The 27,321-nt window shown below is 40.8% G+C and overlaps 1 protein-coding gene across 2 annotated transcripts; it reads right to left on the bottom strand.

Moving 5' to 3' along the window:
• Positions 1-841: 841 nt before the first annotated feature.
• On the bottom strand, positions 842-25,582 carry rhpn2 (rhophilin, Rho GTPase binding protein 2). Of its 2 annotated transcripts, none has more exons than XM_030726464.1 (15): positions 25,377-25,582; positions 20,722-20,837; positions 16,899-17,027; positions 11,950-12,025; positions 11,083-11,160; positions 10,557-10,681; positions 9,640-9,806; positions 7,833-8,020; positions 7,551-7,707; positions 6,109-6,228; positions 5,800-5,994; positions 5,273-5,319; positions 3,301-3,447; positions 2,102-2,257; positions 842-1,518 (listed from the first exon to the last, which is right to left on the bottom strand). In XM_030726464.1, exons 1-15 carry the CDS (start codon positions 25,440-25,442, stop codon positions 1,315-1,317), a joined length of 1,971 nt encoding a protein of 656 aa, XP_030582324.1. In that variant the 5' UTR covers positions 25,443-25,582; the 3' UTR covers positions 842-1,314. The 2 variants fall into 2 exon arrangements, with proteins under 2 accessions (XP_030582324.1, XP_030582323.1); XM_030726463.1 differs by having other exon boundaries at positions 5,243-5,319; positions 25,377-25,442.
• Between the last annotated feature and the right edge of the window lie 1,739 nt (positions 25,583-27,321).

Raw genomic sequence — 27,321 nt, 5'->3', positions numbered from 1 at the left:
AACAAAGTTTAACTACATCAAAATTCACATCAACAGAAACACAGCTCATGCTCTTCTTAGTGAGGTGGGTGGGATGAATCAGAAGGGTAAATGATACATCCTGGCATTTCAGGGACATGGAGGCATATTGGTCTGTGTTAAAACTGGTAAATTAAGCAAACCTAAAATACCAATATTTGTGCATTTACACTGTGTCCCAGGAATGGCACTCAGCTGAAACAACAGTCCTCAGAGACTGTCTCACAAATACAAATGACAGTAATACATAACCATGGTACACATATGATTTTTTTTTTTTAGCAGCTTATAGAGTATTGCATTCAGCGCCTCCCTCCCAAGACATAAAAAAAACTCCATTGTACAATTTGTTTTCCCTCAATCATTAACATACTGCAACATAGTTTATTAAATATATACACACTAATATATATATATATATATATATATATATATATATATATATATATATATATATATATATATATATATATATATATATATATATATATATATATATATATATAAAAAATACATTAATTTCAAACCCCAAAACTGATCAGTAGCCACCGATTTCTATAAAAATTGTGGCAAACGAGAGAATCCTTCCCATATGCAGTATGAAACAGATATGCAGCACTGTGCACAGCGACATCTGTACAGAATGGCACTAACAAGGGAGTGCTTAACCCACAATCAAATCACTGCCTTGCAGTCAAGCAGAAAGTGGTGCTGGGTGTGTTTGCACAACTTTGTTTTCTTCTTCAATTCATCTGGAGTGTTGCTTTCAGGAAAAAAAAACAAGAACTGAGATGGCAGCTCAACTATTATGTCTGTGTGCTGTGTGCACACAGACATAATATTTTATACAGAGAGAAAGACAGAAGGAAAGAAAAAGACTGCAATGCTAACTGGTGTGTTTTTCCCACAGTGCAGTTTTACTGTGCTGTACATATACTGGCATGGCACTAAATGCTTGTCTGTTATGTTTAAAGTACAGTACAGCTTGCTTCAGATGCAGAACTGTGCAGGGAATGCACCCATGTATCATCACGGGGATCCATTTACAGTATTCGGCACAGCCACTTTCCAAAGCAACATACTACATACACTACTGCTTAATATTCCAGTGGAAACACCAAAGGCCACTGATACTGCACAAAACAGGTCCAGTATGGGCACAGCACAGTACTGTATACTGGGCTCAGTATGCACACTGCACAATATCTACAGACAGTAAGAGTTGCAGTTAGTTCAGTAGAGGGCACTATCGTTGTTGTGGGAGCTGGAGCTCGGGAAGGTGGGACAAGGTTTATTCTAGGACCGAGTGCTGGAGTTGTCTGCTGTGGGAAGGCTGAGGGTGCTGGCACTCTTCATCTTGTTCTTTAAACCCCAGCTGAGGAACGACGACTTCTTGGCTACTTTGCGAGACTTGGAGTTCTTGTCGTCGTCATTATAGGCCAAACAAATCATGGAGTAGGTCTTAGGCAAGTTTCCACAGAAGGTGGCACTCTTGGTAGGCTGTGTACAGACAATGAAAATGACATTTAGTAAAAGTGAGGTGCTTTTTTTCACTGCATCCCAAACAGTCCTACATAACAAACAATTGTTATTTATTAGTTAATCCTAAAAGCCTACTGTGAACAATTATGAGGGGTTGCATCACATAACAGAACAAACACCACCTTTTAAACACTCGAAGAACGGCTTCACCTTTTAACAAATTGACATACAGTTACTTAATTTCACTGAGGTGCCGTTTATTGCAGATCTGCCGGCACTGTTTATTCTTTCCAAATGATGCCACACAGTGGATGAGTCTAAACCTCACTGATTTTAGCTCTTTGTTCACATGTTTAGGCTACAGGGTGGTGAACTCACACAGCAGTAATCTTTTTTCAAACACAGCATGTAGGTCACAGTCAAGGTCCTGTTTCTCTTGGGAAATGATACAGACCACTTACACTGATGCCTACAAGGAGAACTCTGAAACGCTGAACTTTGCAGTCACTTTGAACAAAGACCAATTCTGCCGTCATTATTTGTTAATCAAACAAAACCCACTGATGACCGTTCAACTGAAGACGCTGGACAGAATGCATACCATGGCGGGGTTGCTTTCCATCATGCTGACCACCTGGATATCAATCCCCTCCTTGTCCACGTCCTTCAAAAGTCGCATCACGTCACTCACGCCCATCCACTTGCACTCTGTGTCACCCACAGCAATAATGTAGTCACCCTCTTTGAGACCATCAGCCTGAAAAAGGCATGACAAAGAAAAGGAGTTAAAGGATGAAATATCTCAATACTTTACAAACTATTTTCCTTCAGCTCCTTTGAGACAGTTACAATCAGCTGAAAAACACCTCAAGTTTAGTCTAAAGTGTTTTATTTTTTTAAGAAGGCATAATTCACCCTTCGTGTGCAGTAGAGCACATTATCCCAGTGACATTATTTCACATATTTCTACCTTATGTGATCCACATCCACCTATTATAGACCAACCAGTCAATTCCAAATAAAAATCCTGTTTAATACAGTATTAAAAGTTATGAAGAGTCTGACCTAGTTAGCTTATGCAAGACTACTAATCTGTTTCTCTGCATAGCTTACAGGGTCTAATAAAAGTCTGCTCTTTGTCAGCACCTCTTAATGAGCTGTCAGACTGCTGGCCTGTAGCGAGTAAATACTCCCCGATTCTTAATTAAATTAGTAGTCAGAGTGCCCGAGGAAGAGGAGGAGGGGTGGACCTCCAAACATTCTTCGAGGCTGAAATCCTGTTTAGGTTTCTGAGTGCGACTTCATTTAATCAGAGGCTCACTGAGTAGATAAGACTTTGCAAAGTTAACCTTATTTGATATTCTGCATGGAAGCAGGACTGAAAATTCAAGCTGTTAGATTTTTCACTGCAGACAAAGCTACTCCTTGCTAGTAATCCTTTTGCAATTAATTTATATTGCAAAACTTATGTATCTGGTTTTTGAACAAATCTGACGAGAGCACCAAATGTAGCCAAAAGATTTATCTCCTGTGCTCTGAAACAGTTTAGCTTGTTAGATTAAGAAGAGAATACGTTGTGTCAACTAGTGTGTGATGATAATTTAACCGAGCATTCAAGTTTGGAAAAGAAAAGGCATTTTCAAAAGGACTAAACATAATGATTTGAATGAATTATTCCTTATTGCAGTACAGAAAATGAATAACAAATAAATGTTGGTTGTTATATGGCACCACAATGACAGAAACTGGAAAGCCATCTTCTCCTGTTCATTCAGTGGTAGGAAATAGAGTTTAACTCACAGCAGCTGCACAGAGGGGGTCCAGTGAAACCACCTGGACTGGTGAGTCTCCTTTCAGTGTGAAGCCCAGGTCTCTGTCCTCTGAGTGGACCCGTACTGTCCGTGGGGCAGTCCACCGCTGCTTGGCAGAGAAGACTGACAGTGGGCCCTGAGTGGAGACAGCGTGGGATTGCTGGGGTTAATAAGGCTACAGGTATTCTTGACTTAAGAAGATAATATCCTGTTGTGTCTGATTTCAGTAAATGCCAAAGGGGGAAAACTGGAAATCCAATATAATGTCTCTGCTTGTGTCCTTAATGCTCAAATATTTGACCTATATTACTGTAGCAGTGAACTCACGATAAGCTCTGTGGCCACATTCCTGTGTAATTCAGAGGTGCTGGAAGTCATATCATTGTGAAGGATTAATTGCACCTTTCACACACCTGAAATTATTTTAGCAGGCCTGTCATATTTCCCTCTGATTAGGCAAGAAAGGGTAACGTATTTCTAAGTTTGGCTGTAGAAGAAAAAGTAGCAAATCTGAAAATTCAAATCTGTACCTCTCTTCTTTATATTCATAACATAACTTTAAAATTCATATTTTAGGTTGCAAAAAGTATGTGATCCCTGAAGGCAATTTAATCCAGCCCCAAGGCTCAATAAAAGCTCATTAGAGTCATTAGTTAGCAAAACCAAAGTCCAATCAATTAAACAAGGTTTAGCATCCTCATTTGGAGCGGCTCTGCTGCCTCTGGGTCTGGACAGTCTGGAATCATTGACGGGAATATGAATACAGAACATAAATCCCACTAGAGAATGATCCTTTTGGAGGGATGAGTCAGAGCCCAGACCTCAACACAACTCATTCCACCCATTTGTATGCTGTTTCACTTACGCACACGCTTTCTGTGTATGACCAACGCAGAAACCAGGTCATTCCATTTATTTACAGCCAAATGTAATCAGTTGATATTCATAATATCAAAACATTTCTACTAAATATTTCAGAATGGAGAAGAACCAACCAACAAGCGTTCCCTTCTTTCCATTTAGGCTGCTCTCTCTCTAACACACTTGTTATCTCCTGGGAAAATCTCTCCTCCACTAAATCCTGACACTCAATTGTGCCTAACACTAAGACGGCTCCGATTGCCCTGGCTTCAGTTATCACCAGAGTGATTGTTCAGAGATATAATGCTGGATTAAATGTTTCAGTCTCACATTCCTCTTCATATCTCTGGGATTATGTTCTTGCTGCTGTGACTGTTAATGAAGAACTAAGTGGTGATTTTGCAGCAGGTACCAGAGAAGTACTTATTCACCTGCTATCTGGAAATGTCAGCTGTGACCCTTGACCCCCTTTATGAATCATTTCCTGGATGTTTTTTTTAAAACATCCCTTTCAGACGAAGTGAACAGAAGATTCCAGGTTTAGAGACACAAATAATTCTAGTCATCCCTCCCTGAGCATTACTTAATGCATTCAGCATGAGAGACTCCAGCCTTGGAATGTGAAAAGTTTGGGAGGTACTGTCAAGGGAAAATGAAGCCAATCTTAAATCTCAAGGTAAATTCATTAACATCAGAGATGTTTCCTTCAACAGCAGCACTGAACTGTAAAAATTTCCAGGGTTATGTCTCATAACCCTGACAGACTTAAAGCGAGGACCAGCACCTTTATTAGTGTTTTGTGTTAGTTTTGTATTTGTTGCTTTGGATAAGAGTCCAGAAAGCTCTGAACACATCAGAGGAGTTTGTATGTGCCAAAGTTTCCAGGAGACTTGCCCTTGGTTGGCTGTATTCAGAAATAACAATAAATACACTCTGGGTGTTAAAAAAAATAAATTAATTAAACTTCCACAGGATAAAACACAAATCCAGAGGCATTTTATGTCACTTTGTGAGAACACCAACCACAATGTATGGAATGTGTGAGTAAAGCGTGTTAGTAACCCACATACCAGCCTCTGGAAAAAGTCGATGACTTTCACCTTTGTCGTTCCAGGAACCTCCATCTCCGCTTTGTGCTCTGTTTTAGCTATTAAAAGAAAAGAAAAGAAAGCAACACAAATGAAGCAGTCACTCTACAATGCTTACTGTCACAACCACAATTCAGCTGTTGCCCTGTGGAGAGGTGAACAGGGAGCGGGCAGCATAAACATTACATCATCTCTACTTGGAAATAAGCGTCACTTATCAAAGCTAATTGCAGCAGGTGTGGTAGACAATGCAGCAGCCTTTTATGAGCCGTTTCCTGAGAGACGAGCCTCCCAAAACAACACACTGGTCTCTGTTGGCTTTGGTGCCTTTTGTTAGTGTCAAGTGTTAGCTGTGGTGACCGGTCAGTTTCTGTGACTACCAGAGGCAGAACAGCTTTCACCCCAGTGACACTGAATGGAGACTCAAATGAACTTTAAAATGATTCAGAAACTTATCTTTGCTTCCCATAATTACTCAGACATATGTTCACTAGTTATGGTGTTGTTTTATTTAAAAAAAACACAAACAAAAAACTTACAGATGATGTCTGGGGCCGCCATATAATCTGCGAACTCTTCCTCATTTTCATTTTCACTGTACTTGTCGAGTGAACGCTGGTGACTGGCTTTTAAAATTTCCTGCAGGACGTCCAACTTGTTGATATGCTTGCACAAATTATAAATCCTAAGAGCTTCCTCGTGACCCAAGATGGCCCGACGAATGTGAGCTTTACCTGCAGACAGGGAAGAAAATTCACCATGAAATGGGGGGAGGAGAGGAGTGGAGGAAACAATAAGGAGGAGGGACAGAGATGATTGGTTTGATTGGTTTGCGGTGCTTATCTCACCAATGCGCTGACGTTCATCTTTGTTCTTTAAGATCTCCAGAGGAGTGTGCCCGTCAGGAAGGCAATCATACACCTGTGACAAGGTCTTCTCCTGCTGGTCCTCATCATCGCTCGGACCCACTGCACACACAGAGCGCAAAAAAGGAAAAAATTAAGCAACTGGGAAACTGCTTTTAAATGCAATTATATATGCAACATTGTTAAAGAATTACAAGCAGGATTATTTACAGTTATTTTGATTGCTATGTATTAAAATCAAACTTTGTCCTTCCTCTTCTGGTTTGCTGGATTTTAAAGATAAATCTGAAGCACTAGAAATTTCTCTGAGCTTCCCCAGTTGTCTGCTTCACGGAGACAGTGTAGAGCATTTATTTGGAAGCATTTGTGATTAAATCTGTTTACTACAGCAATCTCAATTCAGTCTTGCTTTGTGGTTGAGGCCTCTCTACAGTCCGGTGGTTAATTGCTCTATTCTCCGTGTTCACACAGGAATCCGTTAATGAGCTGCCAGACCCAAAGCTGCTTCGTTCCGTTGTTCCCTTTATTCAGTCTTGTCACATTCACAGAACTATAGCCACCCACTCCACTTTCTTCTTGACTTAATCTCTTCCAAATGTACATGTGAAGTATGAAAGGAAAAGAATAAAAACTAAGCACAATAACGGTGTGCAGCAGTAGGAAACTGCATTATAGACTCAGCATAAAGCTGAAAATATTTTGAGCAGAAGATAAGAAAATCATCTTCCCTTCCTCTCACTTTATCTCTCTCTCACTTGCCACCTAATTATGTAGACAGCGGTAAGAGGCTACATAACAGTTAATCCGTTATGTAGCCTGGAGCACCTGCACTCAGGTTTATTCACCCCAATATATTTTCTATCTTTTCGTCCCCTTTCCATCATGAACTCTTTTGCTGTCTTTTTTATTCTCCGTCCATCACAGTTCCTGGAAGCATGGCCTCTCTTTACCACACTGTGGGTGTGTGTCTGTGTGTATCCCCAAACAGGTGTTATATAATAGCATCAGGGCTGGCTGTGGTACAGGGCAGCCAACTGACATGACCAACCCAGTGGCCGAGAAAGCACTTTCAGAGAAGGCTCAGATATTCCAGGGTGCTCAAAGTCTGGCAGCTCAACTCCTGTTATATCTGAACTCAACTGCTGCACACATAACCAACCAAGAGCCAGATTACTACAACACACGAAGTGCAATAAAACTTAAAGGAGTGCGTGTGGAGCTTGTTTATCAGTGAATAGAAATTTGCTAACAATCTTTCAACATAAACCATTTTTTAAAGAGAAGAATCATTTAATTTGTGTTGACTGACCAGACCAACACTTGTGTCTATTAAGAATAAAAACAGCTGTCCCAGCTTCACTTATACCGTACCCCCCCCCCCCCCAAAAAATCCCTCTACATCAAAAATCTGAATTTTTTCTTACACTGGTGGTCCAGCAGTGCTGAAGCTACAAAGTAGTGTGCCATGGAGCGGTAGTGGTTGGCTTTGATTTGCGACATGGTGGACCAGAAAAACGGGACATTGTCTTTTACTGGCGTCTGGATCATGCACTGATGGACTTGGTCGTAGATTTCTGAGACCTGGCACGAAGAGGATGATAGAGTTACTGCGGTGACATCATCACTTTAAGTACAGTATATCCTACCAAGTCTTCAGCAAAAGAAACAGTATTTATGCATGCATGTGTGGCTTTGCTGCGGTTTACCTTTGCAGCCTCCTGAGCCATTTTCATCAGAGAGTAAAACTGGTTTCGGATCCCAGGCAGTGCCATCTTTTCAAACAAGCACTCTTGAGCCTGAGCGAGCATCAGCCGAATCAGCATACTGAGCATGGCTGGGCTCATGTCGTAGCTTGGAGTGTGGGTGAAAGTCTCCTTCAGGTGATTCAGGACACCTGGGCAAGAAGGAGAGGTCAGCACAAATTGAAATCGAATTATTCCAAAGATGAACACGATCAGCGTTAGTTATTTAGTTCAGCTGAGACTTAGTTGAGACTTTGTGAACAAGAGACTGTTTAATCTTCTAAAACCATAATCTGTATGCATCTTGGTTCAATTATAAAAGAAAAAATTAATACTCCTCTACATGGAGAGTGTTTTTCCTGTGCTTTTTGTGGTTCCTTTCTGAAGCTCTCTCTTTCCCAGCACCAAGTCTGGGTCAGCTACATAACAAAGGCGACTTTCATGTAATTCAAGTCCCCATTTGCTTCCACGATCGTAATGATCATTTCAGAACAGAACCTCTCGAGTTTGGGATTTGGTTGGCGTGAGCTAAATCTGGAGAGATTTATGTACGATGTATTTATGCATCACGTCTCGCCCACATTCGACTTTGACAGTAGATGTTAGTTCTGCTACTAGTAGTACAATCACTGATGCCCAACCCATTTACATAGTGAATGGATTGGGCATCAGTGATATATTTTTTTAAATGGGCTGAGATTAATTATTTAATTAGGGGTCCACAAAATGATAGATGTGCTTCTGCTGGTACTTCAACCCTAATTACTGACACTCTTTTAAACAAATGTTTTAAAAGGTTACACACAGACAAATGGCTTGTTGCTGTAAGACTAAATGTGTGCGCCTGTTAAAACTGAGCCAAGACATGAACATTATATTACTTTGGAAGCAATAAGGCCATCTCTGTTCCAATTCAAAATGCATTCCTTCTGTTTGTCTGATAAAAACCCGGCAACAGTGAGTTGTAGACAACTTAATAACAGAGCAATGCCGCAGTAGAATCCATATAAGACTTGGCAACTCCTAGCTGGCTCCTCTCCTCTACAACGCCTTTTGCGTCTTTGGCTAAAGAGCCGTAGCACAGCAGCTGCGCTACACCTAGCATTCCTGCCTGTCACCTCCCAGCCTGGTTTGCTACAGGTTCTTGGTGACAATGTTCTTTGCAGCAACATAATTGTTTTCCTTCACCCAGGCCTAAATTAAAGCCATCAAAGCAACATAGCTGAAGAAATATTCAGAGCCGTAATTATAGAGCAATACTGCCCACATTTCAAAGTCATAAATCTTTCAAGAAACTTCCTGAAACCTTTGAGGGTTGGACAGCCTCTTCATGTTTTTGGTGCTTCCTGGAGCTCAGCCACATGACAAGAAGCCAGAGAAACATCATCTGCATGCATTCTCCGTCACGGAACAGAAGGCAGAGGGTGGAGGCTGGCCAATAGTCTAAAAACAAGGCTGTGTTGCTCTGGTGCAATTTTTCTGAGAACTGTGTTATCAGAGAAGGACTGCATGGGAAAAAGGAGGCTTCAGTTTGAATGAACCACTGTGCCTGGCTCTTTTTTGGGCCTCAGTGAAGAGCAGTTAAAGGAAGCTGCCGATGTGACTGTTTATTTTCTATAAACTTTATTTGCTTTTTCACTTCTGCAGCCAACACTCAAAAGGTCCACGTTTCTGTTAGTGGGAACATTTCACAAACAAACTGACTGCTGGCATCAACACAGGCTGAAAGGTTTCACCAGATAATCAGTTCATCACGTCTATCTTTGCATACCTGCTGCTTTCTGGAAGGAAGAAACGGCCTCCTCCAGGCCAGCTACTGTCTGTCGGTTAGCACGGGTACCGATCTGAGAGTAGAGGGCAGCCATGTTGAACAGGATGCTGGCCTTCTCCAGTGACAGGTTTTGTTGGCACAGTGGCACTCCTGTGAAGGAGTCATACCTAAAGGAAAGTTAACACAACATTAATAACAACACAAAATCCTTTACAGATGTTAAACTTGTGTTAAAAACAGTTCAAAGGAGTGAAAAATATGTTCAGCAGGAGTACAGCAGCTTTTTTGTGTTCATATTACATTTGCATGTATATCAATCATATTCTTGTGTATTTCACTAGCTTGAAATGCTTTCACTTGGACATTTTCTCTGCTTAAAGTCTTTGAGCTCATCTTCATCTATGTGAAATGAATTAAGTGCATTTAATCAGTAAGAACCTTCCATTGCTGACTGACCTACAGAGTAACATGAGTAACAGTAATAAGAAGCTCTCTGAGAAGAATGTCGGCACTAGTTTGAGACACCTTTGTTAGTCTTGAGTATGAAACACCAATAAAACCAGAGGCAGGGTTTTGTTATCTGATGTCTCTGATATGTCGGCATGTCTTTCATGCTGGCTACTGTTTTTTCTCTCTAAGTACAGTTTCTCTTCCGAGATTGATCGGTGGTGGTGGGAAAAAAAAGCAGCAGGGAGGCAAAAAGCTGCTGTCAGACTTTTCTACTTTATTTCTCAGTCAGTTTTCCAATGGAGACACACCAGCTGATGCATGGATTTAAGAACGCACAGGTGCTTATGGCACCTCTTTGCTTGTTTTTTAATCAGTGGATACAGTTTCACCTGCTTCCTTTCTGTCAGAGCTCAGATTGCTTTGCGTTGCTTGCTTTGTTTGTGTAATTAGAAATAACTGCAGTGTACCATGTGAAAAAGATGCCAGTCTGCCGGGTTGGGGGGAAGAATCGGCTCTCTATCAGAGGAAGATGGCTGTAGTATTTTGCAAGCAGCTCCACCCCGGCCTCACTTCGACTTGGTGTTCTGCATGCCTGGGACATAAAAGACAAAAGGATATGTTCACAGAGGCGTCCGACTTGAGGATAGTAAAATTTCATGTACTGAAGTTTTCAGACATGTAGAATAAAATTTCACAATTGCATGAATACAAAAGATCATCTTTTTTTGTGCCACTCGGAATAGAAACACTTAAATCTAAAGAAACAGGTGCAGTGTTATTGGAAAGATGGCATGCTGCTTTTAAGATGTTATTTCCAATGTCAAAGCTGATCTCTCACTCCCTCTGTAAATTAAATTGAACGAACTGCACGGCTGTCCGCACAAGAAATATGTTTTTGTAACTGACCCAACCCGTGTGAGTTCCCAAGACAGGATTTCATGGTTTTCTGTGTGGCAGACATTTCATGAATGCTGGGTATAATATTAAAAACACCTGTCGCAGGTCCATCAAGTCAGCAATTTCATCTTCAAAATTCTTCCCATCTTCACTGTAGTGCTCCAAGATAAAGTCCTATTGAAAACAGAAAATAAATAAATTAAAATGAGCATACAAATACAACAGGTTTGTTTTTTTAGCATTTATGGACCCAGCACAGTTTTTAATGTTATTTAGGTTAACTAACTACAAAATGTCTATGTGCATAAATAACCTTTATCTTTACCCAGATATACCCTTCAACAACTACTTAAAAACATTTCTTAGAACTGAGTCGCGAGTACGACTCTTTGTGCTTGGAAGCTTTTTGAATAAGGCCGCGGGTCATTAAAACGTGATTTCAGTCGAGAAGTAGAGCAGAATTAACGCGCTCGTAGACCTCAGTCAGAAAACTTTTCACATATGCCCGTCAACAATCCAAAACAGGATGCGACACACCATAAACGTGCCGTCATGACATTTACGAGGAGGCTTACCCTCTTTACGACAGTTCTACTAGTCTCAATAACTACTGACCCACTTTCAGTTTATAAACAAAGCGTTTTTTCTCATCAGGTGATCTCCTCATCCTGAATCAACATTCAGTAAAGTTAATGCAGCTGCAGCCTTACGGGGGGAAAACACTGTGATAATTCAAGGATGTGAGTCCAAACTGAAAATGCTGCTTAAAAAAATGTGGGTCAGTTTGCTGTATTTGTAGCTCCGTACCTACGTATATTCCCATTTTGACAGGAATGATATTTCAGTTTTATTCAACTGATGATCAAAAGTGGTACTTTGCATGTACACAAGTATGTATTTTTGAACTATAGCACAATACAGTTTAAGAATGCAAAGGTCAAACTGTGGATGTTTCTTCTGTACCTTGAATGGAGCAGAGAAGTCAACTTCTTTTGTCTCCTTCAGACCCAAAGCGATGAGGGGAATGTTGGCCAATTCTCTGCAGGCAAAACAGAAAGACAAATATGTAGGTGATCAGTCACGTCACGGTCTGTATAATCAGTATGAAATATATTCACGGGAAACCAGTAAACACATGGTAGTATGACAGCAGGACCTTTCATACAAAAGGGACAAAAAATAATTAATGCTATAAGGCCAAATGGAAAATATATTAATACCTTCACAGGTTAATGGTTAAAAAGAGATGTCACACCACTGACAGCTTAATTGTTGAAAAGTTGGCATTTCAGTTTAATCTTTGGTGTAGTTTCATAGAGGGTATGTGAGGATTAGGCAGATGGTGCTGTGAACACAATCTGTTAGGATTTAAAGGTGAATGAGGCCTCCCAATGATTAATCATTCAGGAGCTGCAGCTTTGCGTCAGTCTGTCGTTCTTCTAGGCACCGGCGGGCTTTTACCTTCGATTATTGAAACCTGGCAAACAGTAAACAGAGGGGGCCATAAAACGCTCCTGTTTGATCTCCGCTGCGACTGAAATGGCTTGAAATTTTTCTGGTTTTATGGGGGGGGGGGGGGGGGGGGGGGGGGGGGTGCAGTCCTTGTTAGTGACACATGGAAAGCAGGTTCAGCTTGTTATCAGAGCTGAGAGAATATAACCTGACAGAAACCTGCTTCTAATCAGACAGAGACCATTAAAAAAACAACTAAACCCACAGAGCAAAATAATGAGGTGTTACTAAAATACTGTTTAAAAAAATAAATCACCCACATCTGAAATTACTCGATAAAAACTTGCGGTACAAAACAACCAATGTTAAAAAGGATCACATGACCTAATTGTCTGTAAACTCCCATCCCCCCAAGAGAGTAAAGGTGAACTACTGTGCATTGTTACTGTGAGACACTGTTCTTTACATCAAATGTTCACCACTCAGTGATAAGACAGCATTCCTCTGGCTCTGTGAGTCACAGAAAACCTCATTCATCAGTAACACTGGCACAGAGAGAGCGAGACAGGCTGCAGTCTAATCCATTGGTCTTTGTAGATGAGATCACTGGACTTTTCGCTGGCTTGGCAGAGGTGGGCCCATGAGGTGAGGGATGAGTATCTCTGTTCTGCAGGGAAATGTTACAAGCCTCTCAGAGACTCACTCCCCCTCCCTGCACGCACGCACACACACACACAAACACACACACACACACACACACACACACACACACACACACACACACACACACACACACACACACACACACACACACACACACACACACACACACACACACACACACACACACACACACCTCTTAAGAGCCTGTGCCCAAGACACAGAACAGACAACTAGTAGTGAAGGAAAGCTGTGGGTTTAGCTGCGCAGAGCCCAGCACTGCTTAAACTCTTTAAAGGTTTCAGGCTGTGCTGATTTCTTAGTACACACTGATGTCTTAGCCTCTTTGACTCTTATGTGTCAAAGACGTCAGTGTGTATTGCATAAGTTGACACTGGTCTCTAACTAGATGAGGGATAGATGAACACATGTTTCAAAATAATTTGGAAAATGAAAAATTGTGGTTTTATGGGTTTGAGTGGTTTATGGTTAACTTTATTTGCCGTAGTTAGTTAGTTGGCTTAGATGTATATTTTATAGAAAGCAAATGAGTGCCAGAGATGCATTATATTTTACAAAACATCATTATTACTACTACTATGAAATTATCTTGATATCCATGCTAAAATATGTACCTGTTTGACTTCATCTTAAGATTTTAAAATCTGATGATATTTATGACTGGGTTATTAAAGTATTAGCAACTAGTTGTCACATAAGCTGGGCAATAGACGAGAGCAAATTAAACCGCCCTCTTACACAGCAAAAATTAATAAGGTGTCCTGACATGCTGACACATCATCTTACTGTTTTCATTAGTCATCGTTTTAAATCTGATGACTCAGAAATGTTCACAAACTGCAGGAACGAGCAACACTTTGGTACTATGAGTGACACCGAAGGAATGCTACACTCATAAATTTAAACAATGAGCATGATGTCCAACTTTGTTAATGAGTCCACTTCTTTTCTAATACTTCATGATTAGGTAATCAGTGATGAGTCTGTGATGCACGTGCTCCATTACACCACACAGACTGTATGTGCTTTCTGTTACGCATTAGCTCATGACACACACCAGCTGAATCTGACCTGAGACAGAAATACCTTCAGAAAGACACTATTCAAAAGACAGTGGACTAATGGGAAAAGCACAGACTGTCGGGGACAGGTGTTTTGTTTCTGTACTTAAGAGTGAGGTTGTATTTCGGCCTGAGAGGAGGAGGCTAACTCTCCATTGAGATATCTCGTAGGCAATGACATCAGAGGACTTTCTCAGCATATCCAATATTCTCCACTGCAAGCTACCCATACACCTGCATGTAAGGCCTTTTGTATATCTGGTCCTGTGAATATGATTATGGGAACACTTTGGATCTGTGTGGGCTTTCTTTTAAATAGACCCACAATGACCGTTTCAGTGCTTTCCTATTGTCTCTGCAGTAAGCAGGTGCTTCTCTAAGAACCTGATAAGAAGGCTGAAGAGAGCCTGTTTGTTCCAACACTAATGAATCCAATCTTATGCAACAGATCACACTGGGACTAACAATTACACCAAGAGGCAGCTGGTGATTTTGAAGGATCTGAATAATCTGAGGTTTGCATGATGTCCAAAAAGAGGAGGTTTTTATGCTTTTTCAAGCAAGACACCAAACATCATAAGCAACACCGGTGCAGAACACATAATATGCTCAAAAATATTTGCCTCCTTTGATTCCTAGGAGCAAAGTTCATTTTCTTACACAAGGAGTCCTGCCTGCCTGGTACCCTGCAGACAGGAAACCGAATTTATTACAACCAGGTTGAAGCCTCCTGGTGCTTACAGCACTGAGACTCTGCAGACCGAACACACTAATCTGGGCTTATTGCAGAGCCGATACGAGTTGGCATTTTGGATTTTATAAGGTCATCTGCAGATTTATATCAGAAATTACAACACAGCTCCAACTAGCTCTTTAGCGCAACAAATCTCTACAAATGTTTTTGGAATAAGGAACACACAGTTGGATATTAGCTTTACACTTTGTCAGCTGTGTAACATTTTATCAGTGACCCTCATTACTCACACACTCCTATTGGCCACAACCTTGCCTATTTGCTCATTATCTTGTTGTGCAAGGATGGAAGGACATAGAGATAGTCATGACAACAAATCACACATGGTCTGCTGTACTGGGTGTGTGTACCATGTGACCATTTGAGCTAACGTTAATGACAAGAATCATCAAGGATGATGAAAGCTGGCTCTTCAGCTATGACCCTCAGCTATGTCCAAGCCTAGAGTCCAGGCATGAGCTCAGCAACATGACTAAGAACATACTTTTTTTTCCCTGACATTCACACAGTTGTGTACCATGAATTTACCTCCCAGGGTCGACTAATGTCTTGAGGGATCGGAATAAGAGTAAGCGCCCCAATCTTCGCCCACCATCTGCCCTACTAGTCACACTTAAAAAAAAAAAAAGAAATTCATCGAGATCCAGCATGCATCACCGATCAATAAATGCAAGCGGTCAGAATGGAGTGGTAAACTACTGGATGAGCTAAAAACAGCAGCAATCGAAGCCGTGCTGAAAGGCTTGCAGCGCTGCCCAAGGAGAGAACCTCTAAGAGGAAATCTGTCAAATTTAGTTACATGTTTTTATTTTTTTAGAGCTTTTTGAAAGTTGCAGAACTTTATTAGATCTTGTAGTTTCAAAATGGAAAACCCATCCACCCATTCCCTTCGGCCTACAGTTTAAAAAAAAAAAAAATCCAAACAAACACTACATCACGATTACTTTTAATACCCAGGTAATATTCGTTACCAACAACCAACTTTAAACACTTTTGGTTATTTAGGAGTCACGAGGAAGTGTTATTATCTGCAACACAAACAGATGCCAATCTTCAAATAAAAATCTGTCACCACCATCAGAGCAGTTCCTCCTCAATCAGCCAATCCTTTGTTTCTTACTAAAGTTTCATTGACACATGACCAAGAAAATCCACAACTTCCATCCAAGCCTGGGTTTGTGCATTTGGAAAGAAAACACTGTCACCCACACAGCACATACCTGATCATCACACTGACTGAGAGAAGACTTTTTTTTTTTTTTTATAAATCAGCTCAGTGTTTCCTTGTTGCTGTGTGCATTGTGTTACAAAACCGGACGGTCCAGTTTAACAACAACACCACTGTCTTGCACTTTGTCTTCATGGTTCTTTCTAAAAGTATCCTTCCACACCCCTTTTCTTTTCTTCTTTTCCTCCTCTGTCATTGAGAGGCTTTCATCTGAAAGAGTGCCAGAGCCATCTGTCTCTTGTAGGCTGTTTCTGTGGATCTGCTGTCTTACACCTCTATTTTAATGGTAATTCAAAAATTTTCTGTCTTTCTGGATTGAGAAATGAGTTTCATTCTCAGATTACATCAATTCAAGATTAAATGTACTGAATTTTTGTGAGTCTGTATCAGTGTTCACCTCATTACAAGAAGACTGGCACCAAAGACCTACTGCGTGCGTGATGAGGCTATTCAATAGCCAGAAACTAAACCCTCAATTATTCTGAAAATTATAGTCTTTTGCCAGCAGGTGAACTGCTACTTGCTAGTAACAAGAAAACTATTTTATACTGGAGGAACCTACACAAGAAAAATCTATGTGGCTACCAACCTAGGCCACAAAATGAGTCACAAATGTTCTTAAGAAGCCTGTATAGCAGGCTCATGCACTTCAGTCCTGCTACAAGTTCACACTTCCTTCATTCTATAATTGTTGAAATTGAGAACTGGCAGAGAGAGGAGTAATATTTGTACTCACTGGCTGCTCTGGTAGACCTCCACGGAGCTGTTGAGACCTTCCAGCTGGCTCATCAGCAGCTGCAGGTTGGAGTTAACATAGCTCAACTCCAAGAAAACCATCTCTTTCACCTTGTTATTGGATGTAGCCCTGCACACACGATTGTAGAGAGAGAGGGAAGAATGACAAAATAAAACATGAGACAAAATATAGTAAAACCTTTGAAATAAAAATGGAGAAGTAAAAAAAAAAAAAAAAATAGATCAGCCTTGTTATTATCATCCCGACCCAGCCAAACCTCACTGCAGCTGATTATTCTGGACCACAGACCTGCGTCACTGCAGCCCGCTGTACACTTGCTTTACTCTCCAGCACGCATGCATGACAGATGTATGTATGTGTATCTGCACAAAGCACATGTGGGTCTCTGATTTCTCTGACTTTAAAGCCTGATCGTGTTGAATGCAGTAGAATGCGATAGAAATATCTGCATGCACGCATATAAAACATGTTTAAAATGTAATTTGCACTTTTTGTTTTGAAGTGAGTCTTTGGGCGTATCTCTGTGTACGTGTGTGTATGCAGGAACAGGTAAGGCCTATGCTGCACAGCAGTGATAACCCTGCAGTCATATCTCAGATGGGTGTCAGCGTGTGTTCGTGTTGACACACAAGCACAGAGCGGATGGAGACTTTGTAATGCAGAATTTATGTTACATTGTCAGTACATGAAAACAACCTGCAATTCATGTGCATTCATGGTGACACAAGATAACACACACACAAACACACACTCTAATGGTCTCACCATATATATTTATCTATGTTTCACAGTGAATCCTAACAAGTTACCTGTCAGTGGTAATTAATGGCACACCCACTCATACCCATCCCACACAAAACCTGTTAGTCTCGAGACTCTTCAGATCATTTGTCTCTGTCACCAGATCTCCCTCTACCCTGTAATTACACAGGATGCCATTTTTTTAGGCATGAAAGGTGACATGTGATGAAGTGCTGCAAGGCAGGAGTTGATGGAAAAGAGTGGAAAAAAAACAAAACAAAGAGTTTACCCTAAGGTTAAAGCGCTGAAACAAAAACACATCTAACCAGAATCAGCTTCAACGGATTCCCTTTGTACTGTTAATAATATCCAACTGTCTGATTTTCAATTAGTCACAATTTAAAATAAACAGGTCACCATACACTGGCTTTTAACCCCACACATCATACTCTAACACAGGCTGCATCACTTCCTGTTGGCCTGCTGAAGGGCCTCTGAGGAGTTTGGTCAGAGGATCAGGGTAGAGGAGGAAGAGCTGCTGTGGTCTGGACAGAACAGATGTCAGCTAGTCCACAGGCTATCATTAATATCTCATTTAAATATCTAATAGCATCCTGGAGTGCATGGGAATCCCACTGTATGCCAGCACCTGTGGTTTTCTCTATCCACATCTTTGGAAAAGCTGTTTTATCCTTTTAGCAGATTGGTAATGTGCTGTATTTTTCCTCAGGGCCTTTGATCTGAGAAAAGATAAATGGTGGATTTCATAACTAATAGAAATAATTAATCTCTTTTACGCAAAGCTTTCAAGGGGGACCCCACCAACTTCACACATACATTCAATTTTAGTACCACAAGGAGTGTTAATCAGCCTGTGGAGACTGCCTTCTGCATCTGTTGAGGAGCTCTGTAAACACTTTCAAAATAAAATAACCCAAAAACTCTGCTCCCAAGCTCTTAAGAGGTACAGACATTAAGTTCAATGCTGTGCTTTTTTTTTTTTTGGTCTCCACTGTTTTAATTTTGACTATTCTTCATAAATCACTGCAGCACTCCTTTAAAACTCAGAGGAAGAGAAGAGAAGAGAAGAGAAGAGAAGAGAAGAGAAGAGAAGAGAAGAGAAGAGAAGAGAAGAGAAGAGAAGAGAAGAAGAGAAGAGAAGAGAAGAGAAGAGAAGAGAAGAAGAGAGAGAAGAGAGAGAAGAAGAGAAGAGAAGAGAAGAAGAGAATGAGAAGAGAAGAGAAGAGAAGAGAAGAGAAGAGAGAACCAGTCTTACCAGACTGACTATCCATTGCTGACAGAGACAGGAATGCAGAACAAAACAGAAGGAATAAAAAAGGAAAGCAGAGCACGAAATGGGTTTCCTAGTGAACACCCTCACCCACAGATTGAAGATCACAGGTACACCTACAGTCAGACTGCCTATGATTTAAGACCTTAAAAATATAAAGCAGAGAGCATACCCAAAACTCAGAAATGCATCCAGGCTGCTGTCTGGGCTGCAGGTGGGTTGGCAAAGACACACACACACACACACATACACAGAGTCCATTTTCCCCTGGCCCTGCCTGTTAGAATATGTGAAGTGCTACAGGAATGTGCAGGCTTAGACAGACCCAAAGCGCACACACTGAAAGTGGTATCCATGTGCAGCAGTATTATCACACAGATGTTCTTATCTTCTGGCATCACGGAGGCTAGCACAGCGGTAGAAGATAATAATTCATTCTTCTAGAGAAAAGACACACCTCCTTCACTTTCTGATGGACAGATAAACTTGGCATCGTCCTGATGTTTACTAGACAAATCTGCCATATCACTGCCAAAGCCCACAAACGACACCAGGAAGATGCTCTAACAGGAAGACTCCAGCACAGAAAGCCTCTAACAAACACTGATTTTATAAAGTTTATGATACTGCATTCATGCTGATACTGTGTCACAGAGCTGTGAATTCAGCTGTGGAATTTTTTTTAGGCTGTAATTCTGTTTTTCTGCTGAGTTTTTATAATCACTATAACCATATAGCCTTTCCCCGCTGCCACAGGGCGAGAGGCAGGGTACACCCTGGACAGGTCGCCGCTGTCACAGGGTTAACACAGCCAGACAGACATTCGCACTCACATTCACCTATGGGCAATTTAGAATCACCAGTTAACATAACCCCACTAACTGCATGTCTTTGGACTGTGTGAGGAAGCTGGAGTACCCGGAGAGAAGATAGAACCCACACACAGAAAGGCCCAGGCTAGACGGTGGATTCAAACCCAGGAACACTGTGCTGCCTCAATCACTATTAAAAAAAAAAAGGAATAAATTTCCACTTATGGCCCTCTTATTTTTTACTCAGCACCCAGGTACCTGATGACAGCCTTGTTTTTCCCCACACTGTAACAGGCTGTGGTGAAGTAATAACAGTGTAAGAGTGTTCATTAAAGCACTTCATCCTCTGTCCTGAGTCAGACAAAGACAGATATGAAACTTTAATCTTTAATGTTAACAATAAAGAATGCACCATTGTGCTCTCCCTGATGCTTAGTTTTTGTTTTTTTGAGTAGAATAAAGAATATAAAATAAATGCATATAAATAATAAAGAATTATCTCAAGTACAACAAATGCAAAACAACTAAACCAAAAGCCCTAAAACAACACATGTTCTATGGATCCTTCTAAAGCACACGTCACAGAAGCTCTTTGTTCACAGATTACAAAGAATGCTCCTCTGTGAGATTGTTATCTCTCACTATCATTTTCCCCTGTGCCATCTCAAGTCTCACCAACAAAAATTCATGACAGAATGATGACAAATGTCAGGCCAGATACATCAACATATCTGGTAGACTTTAGCGGCAGTGCCATACAGCACAGTGACACAGCTAGCTATACTGATGTAAGAGATGCAGAACTGCATGTGTGCATTTTTAAACTCATTATGGCCTTTATTCTTCTCTTCAACCATTTCCACTTTAGAATGAGAAAGCACACACACACACACACACACACACACACGTGAAGTGAACCCATATATAGTTTTGCATGCATGAATCAGTTTGTTCTTACTTGAGCAGATTCTCAGCTCCAGCCCTCATCCTCATCTGTTTGATTATCTGCTGGTTAAGGCTGGCTCGCGTGTTCTGCAGTTTGCTGCGTCCGGTCTGTGCGAATGGGTTGCAGCCCTGAGACAAGCAGAAAAATAGGAAGAATCATATCAACAGATGCTGAAAAAGTCTTCTGAAAATGTAATAAATGGAAAAAAAACTTGTAAAAGTTTTACATACTATAGAGAAACGTTTTTGGATGTAACAATGGCTTCCCTCTTTAACTGTTCTGTAGCTCTCAGACAACCACAAAGCTTCTGATGCCAAAAATCTACCAGAATCAGATTCTGCATGTTTATGTGCAGATATCTGTCCAAAGCCATAACATCAGGACTGAAGCAGACCAGGAACTTCAATTCACCAGATCTGGCTTATTGCTTAGTCAATGTGCTATAAAATACTAGACACTCAACATTTCTATTCCTTATTTAGATTTTAGGTTTATTACACTAAATTTAGTCTCTGATAAAAGAGAAAAACAACTTCAAGTCGGGCGTGGAAATAGCTTCACCTTGTTATAATGACTTCAACTCAAGTACCTGCTCTCATTTCCATGATTACGTAAACTGGGCCCATATGTACTGTAGCTGTACTCAGCGTCCTTGTCGCTATCAAAAATGCCCCCACCTCACTAAGTCAATAGGTGGACACTCACAGCAGCTCAGATAAGCTGGCTCCAGGCGTTCATACCGACTGACTCACTGAACAGCAGAGGTGTGGTCTGTCATTTTTTTTGGATAGTCAAACACAGAGTGATGTGAAGAGACCAGTCAAAACAGTAAAACCTGTTAGATTACAGTCATTAGCATGGGACACCTCTGCACTGTAGTTATCTGACTGACTCTGAGGTCAGCGGGAGAATGAGACTCAGTTTCTCCAGCAGAAACACTCAGGAGTTCTTGACACTCACGGACATAAAAAGAAACAAAATCGAAACATTATGTTTTAAGTGTCAAGGCACAAGTTCACATAATTTGATTTCTATCCACATCAGGGCCCTCACTGCCTTCCCACAAACAGAAGAGCAACAATCCAAACTGGAAATCTAATAAATTTAAAACAATCTTGAGAAAATGGCACATTTTGTGACAAAAGCAGAACCCTAACTTTATTAACACTTTAATTAGTTCTCAAGACTCTACTGGAATCACATGCTTTATGATGTCATTCCCATTATTTCCTCAGAGGATCCTGCTGTTAAAATAATACTACTAGAAAGGGATGTTTTTTTATTTATTACAGTCTTTTAAAGTGTAGTTATAGTTGTACATGCTGCTGTCACACCTGACAGATATTTTACAGATATCTGAGTCTTTCAGTCGATGTTTATCTCAGCGACTTCCTGTAAAATGAATCAGCAGAGCTATTTGACGTCATTCTCACATACAAATTTCAACACTGCAGGTAAAATGACTGCAACAATGGTCATATTTGACATATTTTAGTTACAGCATAATGCACTCTCCAACCAGCCTGCTATAGCCACTTGGTTCATCCTGTTCGAATACTTGAGCCGCTTGAGTGTAATGATTAACCATTTACACAGATAAAAGTCTCATTAACTGCACAATAGAGAAGTATTGAGACTTTCGAAGGAGTGGCAGGACACAGCAGATTTTTGTGGAATGACAGCAGGGTGAAGACGTGATGTGCTGTCACGTCAATCGTGACATCACTAGTGTGGTGCGTGCACCAGGACAAGGGAGTGGCTCACATATGATATTAACCATAGCAGTAAGTTCTCCTATGTACGTACTTTGTTACTACGGTACAGAAACATTTTGACATCCTATCAACTGACACATGCTAAACCACTTGGCTGCTCGTTCTCCTGCTGCTGCTGTTACTAACCCACTGATCCGCACACTGAACCGAGCCCCTCCTACCCACTGGCATACTTGAACAGAACGGCCTCTCTCTTTGTTTTGCACAAGTGTACAAAACACTTCATTAGCGCAAAACACAGACTGTACAGTCCGTTATCATATCCATGAAACAGAAAATCAATAAGGTCTTGTATAACTGAGGCTTCCTTAAAGAACATGTTGCGCAGTGGTTCGCGGGATAGTTGGTTTATACAAGTGGTGATTAGAACTGGCAATGAGCCAGAAAGAAGCTTCACCCATGACCCAGTTCTGGTAACAACAGACTCACAACTCCTGCTTGGCATCTCTCAGTGATGACCCGAGTAGTCCATCCATCCATTCTCTTCCGCTTATCCTGTTCAGGGTTGCCAGCTGTCATAGGGCGAAAGGCAGGGTACACCCTGAACAGGTCGCCAGCCTGTCACAGGGCCAACACAGAGAGACAGACAACCTTTCACACCTATGGGCAATTTAGAGTGGCCAATTAACCTAACCCCAGAAAGCGCATGTCTTTGGACTGTGGGGGGAAACCGGAGTACCCGAAGGAGACCCACGGGGAGAACATGCAAACTCCACACAGAGAGAGGGAAAGGTGGAATTGAACCCAGACCTTCTAGATGTTATTCTAACTGTGAGGCAGCAGTGCTAACCACTGCGCCACCATGCTGCCAGACTTGAGTAGTGACAAGTTGAAATCTTGTATTTTCCCTAAATGACTCTTCAGACTGAATCCATTCCAAGTGTGCGTACGGCCCAAAAATAAAGTACGCTTAATTCAATCCAAAGACAGACATATTTATTTTAGGGGAACTACTGTATGAGTAAATATTTGTTTATGGCTTCACCTTATTTGTCGTTTTCCAATACAAACGCTGCTGAGGGAGTCTAAGCATGCCGCCCAGTCAACTGAGCTCGTCTGGTTTGTGAACCAGGACACATGTTGTCAATTTGTGTCTGTGGTCTGGCTGAAGGACAGCCTCAGGCCAGATGCTACGTCAATGCTCTCACTGGCCAAGGAGGATGAGGAGAAGAAACATGCCTACTCGGCTTTTTGTTCTGCCATCTTTCCATTCTGCAGCCCGTACAGTCGGACCCCAGCCAGCTGGAGGTGAAACAGTGGCCGGTTTGGACGGAAGCCCTGAACCACAACAGCTCCCTGGAGCATCCGCTGGACCCGGTGAGGCCTTGTAAATCATTAAACTCATTTTCGCCCAAGAGGGAGAGCCGGGCTCAAAAATGGAGGTTAAGATCACCTTGACTTCACTTGGTTAAAATTTGACCAGAAGTTTCCAAATTGCAAATCTCTTAAACATGACAAAACGAGGGCACAGAACTCATTACTTTGTGGTTTCAGCAAATGTGCAAGCGTTTTTATGCTGAGGCCACGAAAGTACAACTCATGAATGTTCAGCACAGAAATACACAGAAGTAGAAGAAAGGAAAGGACAGTGAAAAGTGTCTTATAATAACAGAATTAAACATTTTGCCACTAAAGCATTAGGCTCTATAGTCTCCCGTCATGTTCTGTGGCAGTGCCAGACCCTGGCTCCCACTGACCTTTTTATAGACACAGGAAGTGCAGCACGGAGCCTAAATCCAGACAGCGTTCAGAAGGGGATTTGGTGAGATTGAAAGAAACAAAGACTGTGTTCAGATGCCCATCTAAACAAACTTGTCTATAAAAACACTCCAGTTGAGGACAGAAGTGCCAATATGGAGGAATGAAGCACAGACCGCAGGATGGCAGTCAGGGAACCCAGCAAAAACACATTAGATAATCACTCTCCCACAGCCAGCTGCCTTCCTGATGGCCTCAAACTGGACAAACTCAGAGCTCTGGAAAATGCTACAGTAGCAGGTACTTGAAAAGGTGAACCCAGTTGGAGAGGCTGATACAGAGAACCTGCAGAGTTTCCCAGTAACTGCAATGGCAATTCAACTTATTTACAGCATGAAACAGCTTCAGTTTCACAATGCTGTTGGAGGGGTGCTCCTTTTACTCATTCCAATCACTCTGCTGATGATATTATCCAGAGCACTTCCCAGGAGAGCAACTGTGAGATACAATCACTTAAAAGGTCAAAGGTTCCGGCTTTGCTTGGCTATTAATTTCTCTTAAACACAATGATCATTTTCACAAAAAAATAAAACTGAACTTTTTATCAACGCAAAAAACACATCTGTTAAAATGATCGCTGGGCAGGACCGACCAAAGTCCACCAGGAATGTCAACAGAGCTGCCAATCATCCTCACACCTCCCTGACAACAAACAGAGTTGATGATTGTGACTGTGGGATATTTGGCCACTGCCCTTTCAGGATCCCACTATCAGCAAGTGCAGGAAATGCAGCTATTCTGGGAGGAACCCACAGACACCTGAAGCTGACAGCGCTGTGGTGTCTGCAGCCTTTTGTACTGGAAAGACTGAAACCAAACATTCATTTATCTCCTTTTATTACATCTAATACACTACAAAAGAGTTTCAACTGCGCAGTAATATGGAGTAAAAAAATATGATAGTAGTTAATTCTTGTTAAAGTGGGAACAATAAGCTGAACTAAAAAGTAAAAAAGTGTTCTTTCGGGGCCGTTCAGTTAAATAAGTTAAAACAGCGACATGTCAACAACAGCAGTCTAAGCGCAAGTCACCATTTCCTCAGTTTCAACTACGAAGTATACGCTGGGTACACTATTGTAGGGATACGTGTACCATTCTGCTCCCAAAGTGAACCGACGAAAGACAAAAACTCACCTTTTTGAAATAACTGTTGTCTCCTCCGCCGTCTTTGATGCCATTTGGTAAAAGAGCGTCCGTCATCCTGAAGGCACGCGCTCCGAGAGTCTCCAAAGAAAAAACAAACAAACAAACAAAAAATCTTCTTTTTTGTTTTTAATTAAGCGCTTTTTTCCACAGGTGAGAAACCTCTCCGTACCAGCGACCCGCCTGCTGCTGCTGCTGCTGCTCTAACTTCTCTGCATTCAGCCGGAGATTTTTCCAGCAGACATCCAGAAGCTCCGCCCAGAGAAACAGAACAATCCCTGTGGGCGGAGCTTTCAGGACCCCGGGCGAGCTCCGCGGAGCGCACCTGTTCACTTCAGGTTACGCAATGGTGTAATAAAAAACCGGAAAATCTAGAACTTTCTCAACTTATGCATCATATTCAGGTTTTCAAGGTCTTATTTATCATTTGAATACCTTAAAACTGAATTTATAATATAAATTGATGCTATAAAATCAGAAAAAATATATATTTAAAAGAAAAACCTGGTCCAGAAGTTACTATCCTGCAATTTATTTTTAAAAATCAGAATTTTTTCCTTTTCTTTCTATTAAGTTTCTTTTATTTCTGTTACAGTCCATATTGTCATATGTTTCTTTTGTCTTTTATTCCACTACACTTGCACTTTGTTTTAATGTCACTGAAATAGTCACTGTTTTTACCCAATACCCAGTGCTGGATACAGATACACTCAGTTAAAAGAAATAAACATTTAAACTGCTCTTGCCCAAATACAGCTCTCCTGTAAATTCCACCTTATTTTAGGGCTTTAAGATGTGCTAAATGTCCCAGACCTGTTTGACCAAAGGAAGCCACATGTTGAACTCTGTGATGAACTAATTCAAAGTATTCTGACAATGATAAACTTTTATTAAATTTACAAAGTTGTTCTCATTCTTCCTCTTAATACTGCAGTAAAATGTATCTTTATGAATAGAGCATGAGATGCAATGGCTGACACCTTACTAGGCCACCTTATGGGGTTGTTTCCTTTTATTTTTTCACATTTATAAATGCTGTATGTCTTTAAGTCTAGGATATAATTCTTGGTACAAACCAGTGTCTGCCACATATTTCATTGCATCATTACTACCACATGAATGAGCAGAATAGTACTGCAATACAGTTGATCAGGAATACTTTATTGTTCATGCAGGATAATGTTTATAATGTGGGATTTTTCTTGTGGCTCTTTCTCCAATCCTCTGTTAAGGAAAAAAAACACAGACATTTTTGTATTTGAATTCCTGAACAGCATGAATTTGAATGTGTAACACCATATCATATCATAGCTTTCAAAAATATATAACATGGATATTGTTTTTTTTTTAAATGCTAAAATAAAATAATGTATGAATTTCCTTTGCTGACATGCAGACTGACAGAGAGGAACAGAAGAACAGATGATGTGAAAGACAAAGAGACCATCCATGAGTCTGTGGCTGTACTAAACCTAGCTACCGTTCATTTTTGTCAGTGCCTTGTTTAAAGGTACCTCAGCAGGATTTGTCATGTTAACAGTTCTCAGCTGGCACATGTGTGCAGTAATACAACAGAAGCCAGCGGCTTGTGTGCATCTGGTTTTGTCACTTATGTGCAACATTTTATTTCTTGAAATTACATTCACTGGTGCAATATCTGTTGGATCTACGTGTTCAACATACACTTCAGTATCTGTGCAATATCCACTGTTTGGAATATTAAATATGCAATATGAACTGTTGTTCACAATCTCCATTAACCTGGTACTCTGTAATATATATGTATTAGGAAATTCTCATCCTTTTTATACTTAAGTAAACTTTTCTATATTTTTTTATATCTTGCACTGCTATTTCCTATTTTTATATTTTATATGCATATATTTATATTTATTTATTTATTTATCTTACATTGTTACTGTTACCCAAACCTTCC

Source organism: Archocentrus centrarchus, chromosome 3, assembly GCF_007364275.1.
Source record: "Archocentrus centrarchus isolate MPI-CPG fArcCen1 chromosome 3, fArcCen1, whole genome shotgun sequence".
In the NCBI taxonomy this organism is placed as follows: Eukaryota; Metazoa; Chordata; class Actinopteri; order Cichliformes; family Cichlidae; genus Archocentrus; species Archocentrus centrarchus.
This window is presented reverse-complemented; position numbering and strand designations above follow the sequence as displayed.

Excerpts from the sequence above, each read along its gene's own strand:
- rhpn2 (XM_030726463.1), bottom strand. The coding sequence starts at position 25,442 with ATGACGGACGCTCTTTTACCAAATGGCATCAAAGACGGCGGAGGAGAC. Across the intron at positions 6,229-7,550 it reads AGCACTGCTGGACCACCAGT|TGGGTCCGAGCGATGATGAG; the intron begins GTAAGAAAAAAT and ends CTGTGTGTGCAG. Across the intron at positions 2,258-3,300 it reads ACCCCCTCTGTGCAGCTGCT|GCTGATGGTCTCAAAGAGGG; the intron begins GTGAGTTAAACT and ends TGCCTTTTTCAG.